This window comes from Chiloscyllium punctatum, chromosome 7 (genome assembly GCF_047496795.1).
Source record: "Chiloscyllium punctatum isolate Juve2018m chromosome 7, sChiPun1.3, whole genome shotgun sequence".
Classification (NCBI taxonomy): Eukaryota; Metazoa; Chordata; class Chondrichthyes; order Orectolobiformes; family Hemiscylliidae; genus Chiloscyllium; species Chiloscyllium punctatum.
Window position 1 is genome coordinate 74,508,256 of NC_092745.1, and position 18,876 is coordinate 74,527,131.

Sequence of the window (18,876 nt, forward strand, 5' to 3'; positions counted from 1 at the left end):
GAAAATTCCAATACACCAACTCCTCTGATAAATCAGTGGGTCAATACAAAGTCAAATTTCAAAAGTCCCTCAAATGAGTAAGCAAAACAGTGCAGATGCTGGAAATCTGAAACAAAAACGTTAAATGCTGGAAATACTCAGCACATTTGTCTGATTCTGTGCAGAAAATAGGCAAGTCTCTACAAATATGTTAATTAAGATGTAAATGAGGAGCAGTATTTAAAAAAAACAACAAAGTGATCTGCACAGGAGACTGGCTTAGTGTTTAAATAGAGAAGAGGAGATAGATAAATGGGACAAGTGATATTTGCATGAGATCGTGAGGCATTTGAGAGAAATCAGAAAAATAAAATACATTGAGGCACACACACTGGTATCTACCTGACAGTGTGGGCACGTTATCTAGGTGTGTCTTGTACACAAAAAGCAGGATAAATCCAACCCAGCCAATTACTGCCCCATAGCCTACTCTTGATCATCAGTAAAGTGATGGAAGGTGTCATCAACAGTGCTATCAGGCAACACCTGCTCAACAATAACCTGCTCAGTGACACCCAGTTTGGATTCCACCAGGACCACCTGACCTCACTACAACCTTGGTTCAAACATGGACAAAGGAACTGAATTCCAGAGATGAGGTGAGAATGACTGCCCTTGACATCCAGGCCAAACTTAACCAAGCATTGCATCAAGGAGGCCTAGCAAAACTGGATTAAATGGATATCATGGGGGCAAGCTCTCCACTGGAGCCATACCTATACAGCTATCCTGACATGACATCTGATTCACTCCTTCCTCCTTCTCCACATTTAAAACTTGCCCTTTGATCCACTCCCATCAATTTCTTAATTTAAACCTCTCGATCGTATCACCTCTTAACCTCTTCATCCCCAAGGTTGGGGTCCACATTTACACAGGTGCTCATCTGTCATTAAACTACTTTGTAATAATATCTCTTGATGTCTTAAATATTTACACGTTGATGGAGAATCCTTAATATAGCTTTGCAGAGTCCCGTTTCCTTCAAAGAAACCTAACATCGTATGTGTCATGTTTCAGTTTACAAATTAACATTTTACAGCACACAGCAAGCCATCCCACGCAGCTATGTATTTTACAGTCAATGGACAAAACTGGCTAATTATCACACCTACCCCTCTGGCAGCCCTGAAACAATGTGGGGACAATCTGGATTGCAGTAAGCTGATGCAACAATTAAAAATAAGGAATTGTGTACAATCCTTGAGCTTTTTCCTATTTTAGTGAGTAATCTGCAGTGCATTTCAAATAATATTTGGCCCTAAAGCGTGAAACTATGCAGATTTGGAATTTACACAGTTGCAATGGTGGATGAACACTTGGCATTTTATGACTGTCTGTTGTCTATTTAGCAGAGGCAATAATAAATACATTAATGTCTCCATTATAATCTAAGACAGAGGAATACCATTAAAAAATGTTAAGCTTTTAACCTCTGTTCTTGCCAACCATAATTTTTTTAACTTTTGTTGCTCTTTTATGCTGTCAAAAAAGGAAATTAAAATCCCTGCAAATTGCAATCCTTCCTTTAAATAAAATTGCGAAACTGTGGTCTCTACAGTCAGACATTGCGAGATCAGTTTTGGTTACTCATGTGAGTCTGACAAGTGGCTTCTTACTTAGATTTAGCTATTACTGTGTACCCTTATTGGTATCAGTTTTCACATTTTCCTATGCATGTTATTATTGTAATGACTGTATGCCACATTGCAGCAAATAATCAATTTACAGTACAAAAGGAGACCTTTCGTCCAATATCTGTGTTCTAGCTCTTTGGCAGTTTCCTCCTTTTCAACTTTGTGTATGCATAAGTATATTTCCTTTTGAAAGTTACTATTGAATCTGCTTCCACCAAACTTTCATGTAGTGCATTACAAGTCATCAGAACTCACTACATTGACAAAATTCTTATTTCCCTCTGGATGTTGGCTGATTAGCTTAAATGCTTTGGTTGCTGATCACTCCTGCTGGGAGAATCCATTTGACCCTATCTTATTTACCAAAAAAATCATTAATTTTGAACATCTCAATTTGACTTTTTTTTATTGACACATCCATAAACAAACGAACAATCTGCTTCACATAAAAGTTGGGTTTGTCCCATGAGGTGTTTTAAACACAAAATTAACCTAATTGTAACTGCAGCTCTCAGAAGCTAGCAAGCCACCTTTTAAGTCTTAATTGTACCAGTCACTGTCAAGGTGAAGTGAGAGTGACTGTCCCTGACACCAGGCAACATTTGATTGGGTGTGGCACTAAGGAGCTGCAGTCAATGGGAATAGGATGCCGTGCACTGACACACAAAGGTTCCTTCCAAACACATGACTTCCTCCACCGAATGAAAGGCCAAGAACAGCATCAACATGGCAACAGTGCCAATCATGTCCAACTTGTGTCAGGGTAGATTGCTGCCACCGCCTTTGTTCCTCGACTGGATTTAAGGGCTTACAGTGTCAGGGAAAACCACTGCTGAGCCTTAACAACGAGAGGCCCTTAAAATAGATGCAATTTATTGCATCATAACAATTGGGTACAAGATACATTAATAAGTGACACATTGTTTCTAAGATTATTGGGAGACCTGTGGAAATAGATCTTCATTCTCCAAGATCGTCAGATGTTCTGCCTTTTCTCCTTCCAAAACCCTTTGACATCTGCAATCTTCAACGTTCACTCTTTCAGAAGTGTGACCTGAACCAACAAACGCCACTATCTGCAAGCTCCCCCAACCCACCAAACCCCCCCCAAACTCCTCCCAAACCCCGCCAAGCCATCCTGACTTAGAATAAAACGCTGTTCTTTCACTGTTGCTAGGTCGGAAATCTTGAAATTCCCTTATTCGCAGAATTGTGGTGTACCTACAGCAGATGGTTTGTATCAGTTCAAGAAAGCAGTTCATCACCGCCTATTCAAGGGCAACTAGGGAGGGGGGAATTATTGCTCATCTTGCCAGTAGGCTTAAAATCAACGAGGTAAAAACAATGACTGCAGATGCTGGAAACCAGATTCTGGATTAGTGGTGCTGGAAGAGCACAAAAGGGCTTTTGCCCGAAACGTCGATTTCGAAGCTCCTTGGATGCTGCCTGAACTGCTGTGTTCTTCCAGCACCACTAATCCAGTTGCCAGTAGGCTGCCTAGAGAAAGGAAACAATGAGAAATAATAGTCTGTTAGTCCCAGTCCTTCTCAAACAGCTGTAAAACTCTTTCACATCATTCTTCCAAGGTAAAAGAACCATTAAACCACCTACTTTCTCAAGGGCTGTCTGTTATAGTTCCATCAGTTTGACAGTGATCTTCCTGCCTAGCCAGTCCCTCAGGATTGAAGATGACTTACTTCCACTCTCTACAGGCAGTGTCTGTAGATCGAGCATTAGACTTGTCAGCTGTTTCAGAATGAAGCGATTCAGAGTGGTCAGCTCAGTGAGTTGCCTGGAGGTTTGTGCACTCCCTCCAACACACTAATTTCACCCCTGAATGTTCCTGAATAAGCATCTCCGTGTGTTCAGTCCCTTTCCAATTGAGCCTTTGGCATTTTGGCCATTAAAGAGCTACGGTCTCAGTGAGTCAAGAGCTGTGTTTGAGTTCTTCAGGAAGAGTTTGAGAATATTCCTAAGGTGTTTCTTCTGTCCTGCTTGGAGGTGAGTTCAAGAGTCTGGTATCAGGCTAAAATGTCCCGCCCAATGAATGCAAAGTCCTTTCTCTTGTTGGAGATGGTCATGGCTGGCACATATATTACTTGCTACTATCAGCCCAAGCCTATCTTTATTAGTTCTTACTGCATCTGGGCACAGACTGCTTTATTACCTGAGGAGTTGTGAATGGAACTGGACCCTGTGATGGTGGGAAGACCAATATTGAAACAGCTAAAACAGTTTGGGCTGAGGACACTACCCTACAGAACTCCTGCAGTGATGTTCTGGAACTGCCACCTTTCAGAGCCATAACCCTGCTGTAAAAATCCCACTTATTTCAAACAAAATAACCTTTAATCAATTGCATTTGATACAGTGTATTGTGATTACATTTCAGGAAGATGTAATTTGCAAAATTGGGCCTGGGAGTAATTGTTAATTCCATGGTGGTTGGATATGAGTCAGTGGTTACCCAAATTGCAACTTCTTCAGTCAGAGGTTTTTCTGCGGTATTTTCATTTGTCTTTGAATTACTTGAGCTTTTAGAGTTTTTGTGTTATGCTTTTCCAAGTTTTATAGCTATTATAATCATATAGCACAAATATATAGTTCATAAACATCTCTGCAGCTCTGCAGCAATGTGAATTGCATGTTTGAAGTAATTCATTTAGATGTTGACACCTGGTACAACTAAATCTAGGGATGGACGGTTACTAATTACATTACACATTTTACATTGGAGTCATTCATGAGCGTACCCTTTTCCATTCCTTTTGGAACAGCAGTGTCAGCTTCTCACAGGAAACACAGAAAATCTTTTTGTTATGTTTAGAGTGGAGTCAGTATGGAAGATAAAAACCACATGCATTAAAAAAAACAAATCTAAAGACATGCAGGAGCCCAGGATCTGTCGGTAGATTTCTTTGGGTTTTGGAGACGCCAGTTTGAAAATTTATACAGCACCACCCATTGTCGGGAGGGCTGAGTGACAATGAATGAGTGACTCACGCCTTTATTGTAATTAGAACTTGTTTGAAATCCAGCCACTGTGGTTTCCCAAATCCATTTGCCAGAAGCGATATTTAATGTACTCCTCCAATGGCAGATTTGGTGAGGGGGTGGGCTGAGTTGATCAGGTGGGAGAGCTGTGATACCATCATGTCCCCCCTTCTCCCAAGTTACGTCCATGGTGGAAAGGCCCATGGTCTGAACCTGTCCCTAGTTCCTGCCTCAGGCACTGTCTGAGTGGAGTTTGCACATTCTCCCCTTTGTCTTTGTGGGTTTCCTCTGGGTGTTCCAATTTCCTCCAATAATCCAAAGATGTGCAGGTCAGGTGAATTGGCCATGTTAAATTGCCCATAGTGTTAGGTGCATTAGTCAGGGGTAAATATAGGGTAGGGGAATGGGTATTGGTGGGTCATTCTTCGGAGGGTCAGTGTGGACTTGTTGGGCCAAATGACCTGTTTCTATACTATAGGGAATCTAATCTAATGTAATCTAGATGAGGCCCTTAAGTGGGCCTTTAATCTGACCCCACCTCCACTGGTCTTGCAGCGCACAGAAGGAAGCTTGCTTCATTCAGAAGCATGAAGTGTCTGATTGAAGAAGCAGTCCCACATCTGAACACCCCTCCTGCCATCCATTGATGTCACTCAGCCTGGGATCGGAGTGGTATTGGCAGGAGCCACTGCCGCCGTGATAGCGTTGCTGTTCAAGAGCAACTCAGATTAACTGGTAGCTCGGGGTGAATGTGACTTCCACTTCCGGGGTCCTGAATTCCAGGGCAGGCCTGATTCACCCCCATAGTCTGTCCTTGACTGTAGCAATGTCACTGACATGAGCACTGGAGTAGAGGCTCAGGGAGGTTTTCAATGGACAAAACAGTGCTCTCATCAACCAACTTTCCATCTGTCAGAATGCCCACATCACTTCTTTTCGAAGTGTACCTGCCATGTTAAGTGTCAGTCTCTGAATTAGACAGAAGCATACTGACCTGGGATCAAGAACCTGGGAGAAGGGAGCCCTGGCTACCAAGAGTTGCCAGCAGACCGGAGGCCTAGAGCTGTATTTATGGGTGGCATGGTGGCTCAGTGGTTAGCGCTGCTGCCTCACAGCGCCAGGGACTCAGGTTTGATTCTGGCCTCAGGCGACGGTTTGTGTGGAGTTTGCACATTCTCCCTGTGTCTATGTGGGTTTCCTTTGTGTGCTCTGGTTTTCTCCCACAGTCCAAAGATGTGCAGGTCAGGTGAATTGGCCATGCTAAATTGCCCATAGTGTTAGATGCATTAGTCAGGGGTAAATGTCGGGGAATGGGTCTGGGTGGGTTACTCTTTGGAGGGTGTTGGGTCGAAGGGCCTGTTTCCACACTGTAGGGAATCTAATCTAATCTAATAGCAGCACCACCAGGGAGACAGTGACTACTGCTTGTCCTATACCCACTGAAGGCCCAGGCTGCCAAGACACAGATTGGTGATTGTGGAAGGCGTGGGCTCACAGGCTTGCAGAAGGTAGGCTGAGGGATGTCATCAGTAAGAGAAGGGACTCACTGTGGGTAGGCTTGTCCCTTTCCAATGCTGGGTCTCTCAAAAAGGCACAGAGTCCTTTTGAATGACAGAAACGAACAGTTCAAAAGCAATAGAGGTAGCAAATTCCACAATAGAATTAGCTGCGTCACTTTATCTTCAGAATATGATGTGAGGTTATACTGAACTTTTCTAATTGAAGTTGATAAAGACATTGTTTGATGGAGCAATAAACTATATAAGTAATGATGTCTTGATCTTCAAACTGTACTAAATTAGCTGATATCATCAAGCAAGTGATAGAAATATTGTATGTCGCCACATTGCACAATATTGCTTGGTCTGAATGTCAGTGTAATAAATACAAGCCACCTTTTTGTTTCTGCATCCTCAGTTCTTTGTTCTTTTTTAATAATAACATGGTTGGGGCTCTTTCTCTATTTTCCCTGATGGTCAAATTAATCATTTACTGATCCTTCTGCCTACATTTGTGTATATTTAAGACTCACCACAATGATGGAATAGCAGGGAAAAACCACAGTCAGGACGCGAGTTGGTGATTGCCATCCAGTTGCCCCATAAAGAAGGATAAAGCACCTTGAAGCCTTACGTAACCATTATTATCTAAGAATTGACATAAGGTGTTTCACACCTTGTACTTCTTGTCCAGTTACTATTATTAATTCAAGAAATACGTCAATCAAATTGCACAAGGCAAAATCTTTCAAACCAAAATGCTGAGAATGGCCTGTTAATCAGTTTTTGCTGATGGTGTCCAAGATACCTAGATCTTTCATATTCAACAGGTAGGTAGCTTAAGAAAAGATGATGTACTGATCAGGCAGCATATCGGTTTAAGTGATGTGCTCATTTCTTTGAGTGGTCCCTATGCTATGTATACTTCGAACAGGGTTGGGCTTAGTTATGAAAACCCCATTTCCACTCACTGTCTGGATGCACTACATCAAGAATCACAAGTATGACTCCCAGTCATAATTCTAAGGCATAGGCCGCAGCACTGGCCTATGCCTTAGAATTATTCACATCAAGAATGCTGTGAAAATCATTGGTAAGAAATAGATTAGCAATAATACAATGAGAGTAAAGCACTTCAGAAGTTTGGTTTCCCATCAGCTAAAAAAGCTAAAATTAGAAGTTCACTGAAGCGTTTTGTGTGTTTTTTCAAATAATTTAATCTTTTCAAGATGTTCTCATTCAAGTTTTGAGGAGACAACTGTGTGAAATCGGTAAAGATGTTTATAACAGTGCCCTCTAGTGACTGTCAAATTATGATCTAAATGAACACCTCAGAATTAATCTCACGTTTGTCTCTCCTTCCATCCTGTAGAGTGACGTTTGAAGAAGATGGCTTTTGTCAGCCCTACAGGGGCATTGCCTGTGCAAGGTTCATTGCAAACAGCAGCATATATGTGGACTCTCTGCAGATGCAAGGGGAAATTGAAAACCAAATCACAGGTGTGGGAAGTATTGGATGACAATGATGAACTCTTCCTGTACTGTACTTTGATCAAGGTGTTGGTTGCAAGCTGCGATCATGCTGAAAATGAAAAGCTTTTTCTGAAGTTAGTAAATTAAGCAATTAAGCATTCTGCCTCAGTGATTAGCTGGGTTGTAAAAGTGCTGACTCATTAAGGCACATGGTTGTATGGACACTTGTCACCTGCCAATAGGCCTTTTTAACTGTTTGAATTAAGACAATATTCAATCACATAGAAGAGCAAATGCTGCCGACAAATCCAAATTATTTTCTAATCTGATATCCGAAGATGCATATTATCCAACAAGTTATATGAAACAAATTTGGAATGATATTGGGGCCTTCAGAGTGCTCGGGTATGTTTCCATCGCTGGCAGTGCAGTTACCCATTAAGCTATCAGGAGAACCTTGAAACAATCTAAAGGGCCAAGTTATTTACTATGAACTAGAAAAGCTTTCATGGAAAAGCAGGGCCCCTTCTAAGTTTCTCAAGTAAATATATGTTGATGTATTTAGTAAAGATTCTGTGTAGCATTGATTATTTCCTAAAGTTAAAATGAGCTCTGAGTCAACTTGTTTTATTTGATACAGTCATTGATTTGGAAAATAAGAACGATTTAAAGTAGCAAGCAAGTTAATAGTCTTGTTCGTTTATCCTGTAGCTGCTTTCACAATGATTGGAACCTCAAATCATCTAACTGATCGTTGTTCCCAGTTTGCCATCCCATCTTTGTGTCACTTTGCCTTCCCTTACTGTGACCAAACCTCGTCAGTGCCTAAACCCCGTGACCTTTGCAGAGATGAGTGTGAAATCCTGGAAAATGACCTTTGCAAGACGGAATATATTTTTGCCAGATCAAATCCTTTGATCCTAATGAGATTGAAGCTGCCAAACTGTGAAGATCTCCCCATGCCAGACAGTCCGGAGGCAGCAAATTGCATGCGTATTGGAATTCCCATGGCAGAGCCCATCAATAAAAGTAAGTCATGATGAGAACTTTGACTCTAGGAGGATATTGGTCAGTCCAACAGTTTGAGAGATTTCTGTGGAGCATTTTTTCACATTCCCTCCTTTACTGAAGTTGGGGGATTTAGGGATCCTAGTGCAAGAATCACACAAAAAAAACTAGCATCCAGGTTTAGCAGGGAATAGGGAAGGCAAATGGAATTTTGGCCTTTATTTCAAATGGAATGGAGTAAAAAATAGGGAAATCTTCCAAAAAGCTGTACAGGGTCCTAAATAAACCAGACTCTGAATACTGTGAACTGTTTTGGTCCCCTTATCTAAGGAGAGATATATTGGCATCAGAGGCAATCCAGAGAAGATTCACTTGGTGGATTCTGGGTATTTTTTTAAGAGGAGAGGTTGTGTAGGTTTGACATAGATTCATTGTGTTTAAACAAATGAGAGAGGATTTTCATGAAACACGTGCGATTTTTAGGGGGCTTGACAGGGTAGATGCAGAGATGATGTGGAGGTGCTAGTGTTGGACTGGGGTGGACAAAGTTGAAAATCACACGACACCAGGTTATAGTCCAACAGCTCTATTTGTAAATACAAGCTTTTGGGAGCGCTGCTCCTTCATCAGATAGCTAGATACCTGACAAAGGAGCAGGGCTCCTAAACCATGTATTTGCAAATAAACCTGTTGGACTATAACCTGGTATCATATGATTTTCAACTAGATGCAGAAAGGTTGTTTCAATTTGTGACTGAGTCCAGGATCAGAGGACATAATCTCAGATTGAGGGGTTGCACATTTAAGACCAAGATAAGGCGGATTTTTTTTTCATCTCTTGAAACATGGTAAATCTGCGGAATTCTTTACCACAGAGCATGGATTGTTAAACATGTTCAAGGCTGAGCTAGACAGACTTTTAATCAGTAGGGGGATCAAGGGTTATAGGGAAAAGGCAGGAAAGTGGCGTTGAGGATTATCAAATCAACCATGACCTCATTGAATGGCACAGCCAACTCAATGGGCTAAATGACCTATTTCAGCTCCTACATCTAATGGTCTTATCGTATCTGGTGCCAGAGGTTAATTTACTGAGTGTCAGCAATTAACCTTTTCAAGTGGCTATTCCCTCTGAATGATGAGTCCATGCTGTATTATGCATGAATGTCTGATATACTGCAACCAGGGGCATTTGCAATCAGCAGCTCAAAGCCTGATTCATTTCTTTCTCCTCATTGAACCAAGGTTCATTGAGGCAAATCTTTATACCAGTGCCCATGCTAAGGTCAGTTCACTGAGCAGAGAACTTGGGACACTTCTAAACAACGGGGGAGTCAGACTCAGCTTTCACAGTCAAATAGCTTGCCAATCAAGGATTAGACTAAAAACAAAAACATGGAGCAACATTCAAGAATATAACTAGAAAAATATTGTTGCGTTATAACAACTTGTCATGGCTAATGGAATAGAGTCATAGAGATGTACACCCTTCGGTCTGACTCGTCCATGCTGACCAGATATCCGAAACTAACCTAGTCCCATTTGCCAGCACTTGGCCGATATCCCTCTAAACCCTATCTAAATCTTTCCCCCCCTCACCCTAAACCTATACCCTCTAGTGCTGGACTCCCCCATCCCAGGGAAAAGACCTTGTCTATTTATCCTATCTATGCCCCTCATGATTTTATAAACCTCTATAAGGTCACCCCTCAGCCTCCAACACTCCAGGGAAAACAGCCCCAGCTTATACAGCCTTTCCCTATAGCTCAAGCCCTCCAACCCTGGCAACATCTTTGTAAATCTTTTCTGAACCCTTTCACGTTTCATAACATACTTCAATAGGAAGGAGACCAGAATTGCACACAGTATTCCAAAAGTTGTCGAACCAACGTCCTATATGGCTGCAACATGACCTCCCAACTCCAATACTCAATACTCTGGCCAATAAAGGAAAGCATACCAAATGCCTTCTTCACTATCCTATCTACCTGATACTCTACTTTGAAGGAGCTATGGACCTACACTTCAACATCTCTTTGTTCAGCAATACTCCCCAGGACCTTAACATTTAGTTATAGGTCCTGCCCTGATTTGTCTTCCTAAAATGCAGCACATTTATCTAAGTTAAAGTCTATCTGCTAATCCTTGGCCCATTGGCCCATCTGATCAAGATCTTTTTGTACTCTGAAGTAACCTTCTTCACTGTCATCAATTTTGGTGTCACATGCAGACTTACTAACTAGACTAGAATAGAATATCCTTTATTCTCACAGACCTGGCTACTGACAAGTTCACAATTACAAAAATTACATTTTTTTTCTGTTCCTTAAAACCTTTTATTCCTTGCTGGGATATGGTTTCATAGGCACTGATTGGCTGCTATTGGTAATGAGTGTAAATAAGCTGTTCGACCACAAAGGGCAAGACAGTTGAGTCAGATTCTTTGTTCACCCAATATCTGGATACATTTCTCTCCAGCAGGGATGCTGGAATGATATGAACAGGATGAATTTCAGCTGATGTGCCTGTTGTTGACCGACAGTTGAGATGTCCAATTTAGTTGGGCAAACCTCTGGAGGTTCCAACTGATCTCAGGCTGCTCATTTACCAAAAATTAGGATCAAGACCTCATAATTCATAGTTTATGACTTAGGTACTTGCCTCAAAAATTAATTCAGCCACTTTCAAAACCTATAACCTCTACCATCTCGAAGAACAAAGACTGCAGCTCCATGGGAACACCACAACCTGCAAAATCCCCTCTAAGTCACATTCTATTTATCTTACAGTCACTGACTTAGAATTCTATCATCATGGCAATTGTGAAGGATACTCGAACCTTAAATCTAGCTCATTTAAACTTCCTAGAAGTGGCATACATTCACATGCAGGGACCCATCCTCTGCAAACAAAATTAAATTTTTTGAATCATCTGGGAGCAAGGGACAGGGGAGTCTATCCCCATTTCTTTCACTATAACAACGCCTCAGCCTATTCGAGTCAATTTTCAAACTGATCAACATCCCTTGCCTCCCATTACGTAAATTGTTGAGATTGTTTGAAATCTGGCATTCTTGTGTTTGTCCGGATGATCAAAGAGTATAGCGGCATGTCTCTTGGGCAATATTTGAGTTTTACTGTGTCAAGCAACTAATTGTGTCCTGTGTTTTTTGTTTCTCCCCCACAGATCACAAATGTTTTAACATTAGCGGCATAGATTACCGGGGCACCGTGAGTGTAACTAAATCAGGCCGACAGTGTCAGCCATGGAATTCTCAGTATCCACATAGTCACTCATACACTGCCGTTAAATATCCTGAACTCAATGGTGGTCACTCATATTGCCGGAACCCTGGGAATCACAAGGATGCTCCATGGTGTTTTACTCTGGATGAATCAGTGAAATTGGAGTTGTGTGAAATTCCATTGTGTGGTAAGGATCATCTATTGAAATTCCTGAAAGAGGGCCAAATATAATGCAATGAGTCAGTATATTGTACTTCATATTGAGAAATATAGTGAGGGTCAAAGAACCTTAGTCCTGCACAATAACAAGATTACAAAAGCAAAGGTTAACTTAAATTAACAAGTAGTCATCAGGAAATACAAAATCTGAGTTCTTAGAAGCTGGACATAACAATAGAAAGAAAGGCCAGGTTGATGTTTCACAGACTGTGAAGACTCTGAGAAAACTGAATCAGAGTGGCGGGTAATAAAGGAATATACTGTGAGCAGCACCAACCTGCAGGATATTACCCTTGAGTCATCGGCAGAATAACAAAGAAAAGTTTGGAAGAGCAACTGCTAAAATAGAGTCTAGAAAAGATTAACAGAATGGAAGTGAGTGAAGGATCATCCATTCAGCTTTTTGTGAAAGTGAATCTTACAATGAGAGGTTTTACTGGATGATCAGCACAGGTAGTTCTTGAATAACGCATGATCCAGCAGCACGATTTAGGTATAATGTTGCTGAAGAATTAGGAAATGATATTTTCGAGAACACTTACCTGTGTTCGCAACCGTGAGATTCCAGCGGGGATCGGTTTGCACTCTTCATTTCATGCATGCGCGCGATGTCAGCTGCTGACAGAACAGCTTTCTGTGGGAGGTACTGCCCAGAGAGCAGCTTTCTTACTGTTTTAAAAGTACTTTGTTAAATTTGGAGAAAGTGAGGGCTGCAGATGCTGGAGATCAGAGCTGAAAAATGTGTTGCTGGAAAAACGCAGCAGGTCAGGCAGCATCCAAGGAGCAGGAGAATTGACATTTCAGGCATAAGCCCTTCTTCAGGAATAAGGAGGGTGTGCCAAGCAGGCTAAGATAAAAGGGAGGGAGGGGGACTTGGGGGAGGGGCGTTGGGAATGCGATAGGTGGAAGGAGGTTAAGGTGAGGGTGATAGGGCGGAGAGGGGGTGGGGACAGAGAGGTCAGGAAGAAGATTGCAGGTCAAGAAGGCAGTGCTGAGTCTGAGGGTTGGGACTGAGAAAAGGTGGGGGAGGGGAAATGAGAAAGCTGGAGAAATCTGCATTCATCCCTTTGGTTGGAGGGTTCCTAGGCGGAAGAGGAGTCGCTCTTCCTCTGGGCGTCGTGTTGCTATGGTCTGGCAATGGAGGAGGCCAAGGATCTGCATGCCCTTGGTGGAGTGGGAGGGGGAGTTAAAGTGTTCAGCCACGGGGCGGTTGGGTTGGTTGGTCTGGATGTCCCAGAGGTGTTCTCTGGAACATTCCGCAAGTAGGCGGCCTGTCTCCCCAATGTATAGGAGGCCACATCGGGTGCAGCGGCTGCAGTAAATGATGTGTGTGGAAGTGCAGGTGAATTTGTGACGGATATTGAAGGATCCCTCGGGGCCTTGGAGGGAAGTGAGGGGGGATTGTGGGCGCAAGTTTTGCATTTCTTGCGGTTGCAGGGGAAGGTGCTGGGAGTGGAGGTTGGGTTGGTGAGGGGTGTGGATCTGATGAGGGAGTCGTGGAGGGAGTGGTCTTTCCGGAACGCTGATAGGGGTGGGGAAGGAAATATATCCTTCGTGGTGGGGTATGTTTGGAGGTGGCAGAAATGACGAAGGATGATACGATGTATCCAGAGGTTAGTGGGGTGGTAGGTGAGGACCAGTGGGGTTCTGTCCTGGTGGCGATTGAAGGGGCGGGGTTCAAGGGTAGAGGAGCGGGAAGTGGAGGAGATGCGGTGGAGAGCATTGTCAACCACGTCTGAGGGGAAATTGCGGTCTTTGAAGAAGGAGGCCATCTAGGTTAAATTTGCTTTTGTTTCATTACTAAATATGATTTCAACCTTCATTCAGGCTGTACTGTACTTTATGTTGGACCTTTCTTTGATTTTTGAGTGTTCGTGAGTGATATTTTTTGCTGATCTTCCCCTAACCCCACTTTCCCCAGAGGCCCTGTTATTTCTATAAGTGATTTTCTATTAAGCGAGATTTCACTGGAACACAACAATGGCATTATACGAGAACTGCCTGTATTATTTCGCATCTTACTGTCATTGAAATCGTATCACTGTCAAACACCAATATTTAACTCAGTAAAGAGAAAACAATTTTGTATCTGAGATAGGCTGTATTTCTTTATTGAAATGCATTGTAATTCAAAAGTAAGTAAATTGCACTTGATTATTGAGGTGTGTGATGCTGTTATAAGGGACTATTGCATTTTGTGACTTTGGCGAAATGCTGAAATAGTTTTCATACTGAAACCTAGTTTATTCAAACAGTTGATGCATGCCTTATTACTTGTGTTGTGATTTATTCCTGAAGGATGGAGGAGTCTTGTGTTGTTTTTCAATGCTGGAGTATTGAGCGGTGTTAGATTTTTAAGCTGAAGTACTTTAAAAATGTTATATTTTACCTTTGACGCATGCTGAAGTCATATTACTTCTGTTAGTTACAGTTTGTTCATGACGTGTCAGCCTTTGCTTTGTGAGAGACCCCTTGCCTCTGAGGCAGAAGATGAGGGTGTCAGATACACTCCAGACATTCTCAACATGTCAACTAAACTGACTTCAAAACCATACAGCAGGATTGCTAGGCTGTTTGATGTGGTGCCCTTTACATGAGATAAACTTTGGTTCTGGCTGTCCTGACAGATAAATATAAATGATCCCATTGGCACAATTTTGAAGTAAAACAAGAAAGTTCTTTTGCTTCCCTGGCCAACATAAACCACTTAAAGCAACACCACTAAAATAGCTACCTGGTAATTTATCTGATAGTTGTTTGTGGGGCTATGGTATGCACAAATATTGGCAGTTTTTTTTCACGAATCACAACAGTAGTTCAAAAGTACTCCATTGGCTGTGCAAACTTTGAGATTTTCCAAAATTGTGAAAGATGTAACTCAAGTTTCATGCATTTCACTCTTGCAAAAGTGGACTGGATTGAAACTTGTTACATGGGGACTAAGACTTTTTTCTTTCTTCACAAACCAGACTCAAAAGAAAACAGCAAGATGGAAATTCTTTACATCCTGGTCCCCAGTGTTACAATTCCCCTGGCAATTGCCCTGTTGTTCTTCTTCATCTGTATTTGTCGGAACAATCAAAAGTCGTCAACACCTGTTGTCCAACGCCAGCCGAAACCTGTGAGAGGGCAAAATGTCGAAATGTCCATGCTGAACGCGTACAAACCAAAGGTAAGAATGATTGTTCTGCTTTTAAGTATTATTCTATCATTCCATCTATTTTCTACACATTTCTTTATATGAATGTTATCGCTTCCCTCCGTTATTTTAAAAAACTTAGTATGTGTCTTCCCTTAAGTCACTCTTCCACATGTGTAAAAAAAACAAAAAAACTGTGTCAAGAAAATTCCTTAGAGCTGTTCTAGTTCCACTGTAGTTACTCCATCAGCAATGTAGTGAAAACCCTGGGCAGGAAATTATACTCCATCGGAACTGGAAGTGAGAGGGCAGCTCACATCAGCTGGCAGTAGGACCCATGCAGGCACACACCTGGTGATGGCAGCAGCTCCACAACACCCCACAGAAGAGGTGGCCATTGTTGAGGCTGCTCTGACAGAATGGGAGAGCACAGAAGGATGGAGGCTCTGAATGATCACTGAGTTTGGGGGATGCCACGGACAGGCAAGCAATGATTGTTGGGGGTTGTGGTGGGCTGAGAGTCACGAGGCTTGGAGTGATGTTAGAGGGACCCCCTCTGTGAGCCATGGAGCACTGAGAAACAGGGGTTCCTGCCTGTACAGTACACCCCCCAACCCGAGCTTCCCCCACCACACATACACCAATTGGGAAGTGGCACCAGGATACCCCGGAGTTTTCATATGGCCACAGCTGCGCAGCCAAGAGGGCAAAATGCCCACAGTGGCAGGAGATGACTCTTGGTTGGCTCCTGAAGAGGCTCTTGGTGGGTGGATGTCTGCCAACTTTCCCAGCCCTGGTGAAATGGCATGGTGGGGATAAGGTGTCCTCAAGTCTTCCTGCATCTTTTTGCCAGCCTTCCCACCTCTCAGCCAATTCCCATTGGCCTGATACAAGTTCATTCCTGTTTGTGTGTGTGTATGGAGGCTCTGTGCTGCATGTCAGATAAAACTACCCTGAGACATTTCCCATGTGGAGCATTGTAATAATCATCTATAATACGTGCTACGTTTAACATGCATTCCCTCCTCTGCTTGTAAAAACTTTCCTATGTAAGCCACACATTCCTTCTGGGTCTATTTTCCCATTCAGAGTGCTTTGGGGTGATTCTGACCAAAGAATGAACACAAGTATGAAGGTGGAACAATGTTAGTAAGACTGGCCTGTTTAAAACTCCAAAATTTGCACATAATTCTGGTCGCAAATGCTGATTCTATTAATTTGAACCTGTCTGGAGGTGTTAACCAGAACCCTCTGATTTAGCACCGAGGTGCTGATAGACCACAAGTCTTTGTGGAATGATACATGTAAGAGAGCACTGCCTGGCACACAGTGACATGTTTTAGAAAGAGGGAGTGGACACACAGGCTGTTGGACATGGAATCCTGAAAAGAGGAATGTCCTGTACCCACAGGTGAGGGATGTTACCTCGACCTCCTCCTGCTCCTCTCCCTTTCTCATGCAGTGGCTGTTGCTGCTCTGACTAGCCCGTTCCTTACCCAGGTGATGAGGGGACCCCTAGCAAGATGCCAATGACCAAGCACTCCCTTTCTCCTGGTGACTCCTACAAGGTGTCCAACAAGGTGGAGTAGCACAGCACTTACTCTTTTTAGGTGAAGTCCTCAAAGAATTTCCGAAGTAAATCTTGCTCGAGTGTTGGTGAAGTCTTGATAAAGTGTCCCAGAAAGTCTCCTGATGTGTTTCAGACGTGCCCATCACAGCTTCAGCAGCAATGGTCATTAAATGGTGAGTATCCCTTTAAATGGTGAGTATCCCTTTAAGTAGCTCTTGAAAGCAAAATCAGTGATGCGTTTACTCCCACATGTTTGGTTGGAGGTGAGATGAGGACATTAGCTGATTAAAAAGCCACAGCGCATTTATTTCATTATTGAGTTCTTGCGGGCATTTTTGGTGATAACCTGTTGTTTGAAGAGATTCCAAAAAAAAATTATACTTGAAAGTAGCTAGCTTCGGCTCCTTTACCAAGATGGTCTCTTGCAGTAAAGACTTGCTAAACCTTAAGATTCTACATTGGCCACCTTTTTGCTTTTTAAAGCCTCAGTCAATAAAAATTACTCCATATTTTGTGCATAGTTACCAATGTATTACCTGACCACTAGAGGGCAATATCTACACTAACACTGTATATTGAAAGTTTTGATCTATGTGTTTGTCCAGTGGGATTTCACTGCTTACCAAACTTGTAATAATCCACTTGCCATTTCCCACATGACATTAACATATGCAATGTTAAAACAAATGTGTGATATTTGAAAATAGGTTTGAGGATTTTAAATCAACAGCAGTTAAGACTGTTATAGTCACTGGCTCATCTAGAAGAATAAATTGAAAAATATTTTGCATAACTCTGTTCAAACCTGTTATGAATATTCTCAAGGGGTGGTGACAATCTGTTGACTGAAACGGTTTGTTGCTGCAGTTCATGTGAAAACAAGAAATTTCTTCAAGCGTAAACTGTCTCTATTTCATCTGAATTGATATATTCCAAGAATCAGGAGGGGTAAAGAATCTGCATATCTTTACTTGTTAGGCTCTGCCCTCTGACTCTTGCCTTGCTTACATTCTGATACCCTCCACTTCTGAACACAGTATCCAGACATTTAGTAGACGGTTGGGTTATGAACAATCTTTGACAATCTTTCTTTTTATTCCAACATACTCCATTTCTTTTGAGTGCTCATTTCAACAGGTTTAATGAGGTAAAGGTGTAATGCATTTGACTTTTGCTGCACCACAGCCATTCGTCAAAGTTGCATATTTCAGCCCACATCGGTCGCAATACAGTGTTGTCCATTGCTCACATTCCTCAACTGTTTTGAAAACTGCCAACTACCCGTAAACCAAAGCCAGGTTTTCTTGTTTTGGTGAACAATTGGCCCTTCAGTTTCGAGGTCACTAGAAACCTGACAACTGAACCAAATTCTGAAAATCAGTGTGAAATATTTGTGGGACTGGTATGTGGTAGGTCTCTACAAACAGTAAAATGGGGTGCCTGTCATCCAATTATTAGTTGTGGTTATTTTAATCAACCTGTTCAGGTACGTTTTGACAGTGACGTGGAGCTGGTGGAATTTGAAACCAGACCTTCTGCGGGGTTGCAGTATAGAAGCACCACCGATCAAAATAGACTTTGAGATAATGATTTTGCTATCCCATTCATATATGCTCATAAGCAACTTCTGCAAATTTTAAAATTACTGTGGAGTTTGCTTTACTAGTTAGTTCATTAATCCACTGGATCAAAGTTGTGGTGTTGATTTTTACATTGAATGAGAGCTAATTGCACTGTTGATCAAACAGGTGTCAGAAAGGTGTGGACCAATGTAAACCGGCCAAATTGTCCACATGTGCAACAGCAAGATGAGGATTTTGCTGTAGCAGCAGTGGCCATGCTGTACAGTCCCAGGTTGTTGTCACAGATATTCCTCCACCTTCTTAATCTTTCTCCGTGGCCATCTGGAAGAAGACATCTGAGTTCGCTTGCTTCAAATGTTGATTGAAAAGAGCCAAAAATTGGGAGAAACAAATGAGGCGCTCGACTCCCAGCTTCCTACATTTCCATTAATTTGAAATTCTTTTTAGCTCTCCTAAACCATTCCTGTAC

General features: G+C 42.2%; 1 protein-coding gene across 4 annotated transcripts in view; it reads left to right on the top strand.

Moving 5' to 3' along the window:
* The window catches only part of ror1 (receptor tyrosine kinase-like orphan receptor 1), a 307,932-nt gene that overhangs the window by 267,360 nt on the left and 21,696 nt on the right, over positions 1-18,876 (top strand). For 2 of the 4 annotated variants that reach the window (XM_072574049.1, XM_072574050.1), the window contains exons 5-9: positions 7,542-7,669; positions 8,354-8,671; positions 11,838-12,083; positions 15,085-15,287; positions 16,865-16,997. In XM_072574049.1, coding sequence (XP_072430150.1) covers positions 7,542-7,669; positions 8,354-8,671; positions 11,838-12,083; positions 15,085-15,287; positions 16,865-16,997 — 1,028 coding nt within the window. The remainder of the gene's footprint in view (positions 1-7,541; positions 7,670-8,353; positions 8,672-11,837; positions 12,084-15,084; positions 15,288-16,864; positions 16,998-18,876) is intronic. The other 2 variants (XM_072574048.1, XM_072574046.1) reach the window with 1 other exon arrangement.